The following is a 3080-nucleotide window of genomic DNA, read 5'->3' on the forward strand; positions in this document are numbered from 1 at the left end:
TGTCCCCGTGTGTGTCCGTCCGTCCCCTTGAACCCATGGTCGTGACCTCGGCTGGGATTTACGCCCCTCGTCTCAGTGCCCCTGTGTGCCAGGGACCGTGGCAGCCGGCCTCCCTCAGGCGTCCCCATGTGTGGCTTGTTGCTCAGCGCTGTGGTTTTGAGACCCGCCCGTCTCGTGCGCCCACAGTCAGCATCATGGGTGCTGGGGGTCCCTGCTTCTGTGTTGGGGTGAGCAGCGCCGCCCTGAGCCTTGGGACGTCCGTGTCCCAAGGATGGCAGGCGGTGTTTGTGCCTCTGTGTGGATGTCCCCACTAGCAGCGCATGCTGGTCCCTGTGCCAGCCCTTGGTGTTGGCAGCAGGTGGCGTGGTTTTAGTGGCATTTTCCTGTTATGAATGAGTTTTAAATGCTATGTTAATTTTTTTTATCTTGATTTCTCTAAAGACTTTCATTGTATATCCCACATTATTAACTGGAGTTATTTTTGGTTTATGGTTGTTTTAACATTCTTTTATTTTTTGGATGTAAACTTTTTAAAGGTACACGTACTGATTTTGGTCAGAAAGTTAAAACACTGCATTTCCCCTTGCTGACCGCTCTGTGAGCCCCTCCCCGGGCCAAGCTGTGCCTGCCCCCCAAGTTCATGAGGACCACCTTCTGGAATTTTGCAGGTGGAAAACTTGTTGCTGAGTAACCAGGGGACCATTAAGCTGTGTGACTTCGGCAGTGCCACCACCATATCGCACTTCCCCGACTATAGCTGGAGCGCCCAGAAGCGGGCGCTGGTGGAGGAAGAGGTGAGCCCTGGGCTGGCCCCACCTGCAGCTCTGCACACAGCACCGCCTGGGGCAGCCTGCAGGTGCGTCCCTGCGTGGGACCTGTGTCCCCAGGGTGCCACCCTACAAGTGCGGCGCTGGCTGGGTGGAGGGTCAGTGCCACCCGCCGGGCTTCAGGACGTGACATGTTCAGCATAAGGTCATCGTGCAGTGGTGCAGGGCCACGAGCCTGCAGCCTGAAGGCTTTCCTGGGGACGCCCCTTCTCCCACTGCCCTTGTCTCCTTCCTGGTCTCCTGGATGAGCCTGCCTAAGCTGAGCGGAAGGGCAGTTTGGGGCAGGGCCTGCTCTCGGCCCGCACAAGCAGTCCAGCATGTTCTCGTTGCTCTCTGAGGGGTTGGTTGCAGGAGTCATGTGCATCTGGACACAGGCCCCCTGTCGGCACTGGGTGTCACGTGTGTGCCCGGTCTGTGGCCGACCTCTTCCAACAGCGGGTCTCCAAGTACACATCGGTCACACTATGCACGCGCCCGGTTTTCCCTGTCCTGCCCAGGTCATGGGGAATCTAGGCCTTGGGGTTGGCGTGTTTGCCATTTGCTGGGGCAGGCAGCTCTTATCCATGAGGTGCCTGCCCTGCGTGCGCACCTTCAGGTTTTGCTACCTCTCCCATTCCCGAAGGCTCTTTCAGGAGAGTGCTTCCCTTCATACACACCTGCGGCCCACCTCGCAGAGCTCGCCAGGGGCTGCCCTGGACGTACTCCTGTCAGGTGCACACATAGTGAGGTGCCCGTGGTGGGTGTTGGCATGGCTGCTTTGGCAGGCACTGGATGCCACGTGAGACAGGTGGACACAGGCACCGTAGGGGTGAGGAGGGGCGAGCAGCCCGAGGCCTTTCGGGAACGCAGTGGGGTGGAAGTGAGCGCACGCAGTGTGTCTGGGAAAGCTGTGGGCATCAGTACACAATAAAAATAGTGTGTGCAGCGGACTTTCCTCTGAAATGTGTGTGTCTTCAGATCACCAGGAACACAACACCCATGTATAGGACGCCGGAAATCGTGGACTTGTACTCAAACTTCCCAATCAGTGAAAAGCAGGACATCTGGGTGAGGCCCACCGCCTGTGGCTCTGGGGTGGGCCGGCCGCGGGGCGGGTGAGAGGCCCTCGGGCACAGGCCTGGCTCAGGAAGCCACATTCCTTTTGGCCTTCCTTCTGCTGTGACTGGTTGGAGAAGATGGATGAGTAGGACCTGGGTGGGAGTCAGTGTGGAGTGGAGGCAGCATGGGCCCCTCCAGACGTTCTGCTGCTCTGCTGACACAGGAACACCTGCTGTCCGGGCCAGAGTCCCCTCGGGCTGTATATTCACCAAGCCATGGGGCACGTGGCCAGACCCTGGGCATGCACACGGCTGGGAGCTCTGTGCTGGCTGGTGGTGGCCTGGGTACGGTCTGGCGTCGGTGGGCGGGCGTCATGCCTAGCTGTGCTCCTTTGGTGTCCTGCAGCCTCCCTGGCCTCCCTAAAAGCAGGGACAGTGGTGCCACAGCTCTAGACCTTCCTGAGCCCCGCGCCAGAGCCTCCTAAGCCAGACTCTGTGCTCGGGCATGAATCAGACCAGGCCTGGCTTAGCCACGGGCAGGCCAAGACTGTGCCCAGACCGTCCCCTGGAGGGTCCAGGACGGGCCATCCCTCACCTCCGTTCCCCCACAGGCCCTGGGCTGCATCCTGTACCTTCTGTGCTTCCGGCAGCACCCTTTTGAGGACGGAGCGAAGCTGCGGATAGTGAACGGGAAATACTCGATCCCGCCTAACGACACTCGGTACTGCGTGTTCCACGACCTCATCCGTAAGTCCCGTGTGCGGGGCCGTGGAGGACACACCTCTTGTCATGTCTGATGTTTGGCAGCCGCCCTCGTGGGCATTTCCATGGGGTGCCCACCAATCGCGCTTTCTGACTACATGTTGATAAGTTTACTCCATTTTGTTGTTGTCTTCATGTCGTCATTCCCTCACTTGCTTTTAAAATCAGTCATGGAAGTAAAACAAGGGGCCTTGTGGGTGCGTCACCTCCACCAGGGCGGGGCACTGGGACACGGATGCTGAGCACGCGCTGCCTCCGCTATAGGCGCCATGCTGAAGGTGAACCCGGAGGAGCGGCTGTCCATCACAGAGTTGGTGAACCAGCTGCAGGAGATCGCGGCTGCCAGGAACGTGAACCCCAAGTCGCCCATCACCGAGGTAGGCCTCCCAGGCGTTGCTTCGAGTGCACGGCCGAGAGGCCCCACCTGCGGTAAGGCTGATGCATCTCTCGGGGC

General features: G+C 59.4%; 1 protein-coding gene across 1 annotated transcript in view; it reads left to right on the plus strand.

The window, feature by feature from the left end:
- The window catches only part of GAK (cyclin G associated kinase), a 55304-nt gene that overhangs the window by 16388 nt on the left and 35836 nt on the right, over nucleotides 1-3080 (plus strand). The window contains exons 6-9 of the mRNA XM_019657998.1: nucleotides 669-794; nucleotides 1785-1874; nucleotides 2476-2611; nucleotides 2891-3003. Of these exons, the coding sequence (XP_019513543.1) occupies nucleotides 669-794; nucleotides 1785-1874; nucleotides 2476-2611; nucleotides 2891-3003 (465 nt within the window). The remainder of the gene's footprint in view (nucleotides 1-668; nucleotides 795-1784; nucleotides 1875-2475; nucleotides 2612-2890; nucleotides 3004-3080) is intronic.

The sequence above is a fragment of the Hipposideros armiger genome, unplaced genomic scaffold (genome assembly GCF_001890085.2).
Source record: "Hipposideros armiger isolate ML-2016 unplaced genomic scaffold, ASM189008v1 scaffold_282, whole genome shotgun sequence".
NCBI classification, from domain to species: Eukaryota; Metazoa; Chordata; class Mammalia; order Chiroptera; family Hipposideridae; genus Hipposideros; species Hipposideros armiger.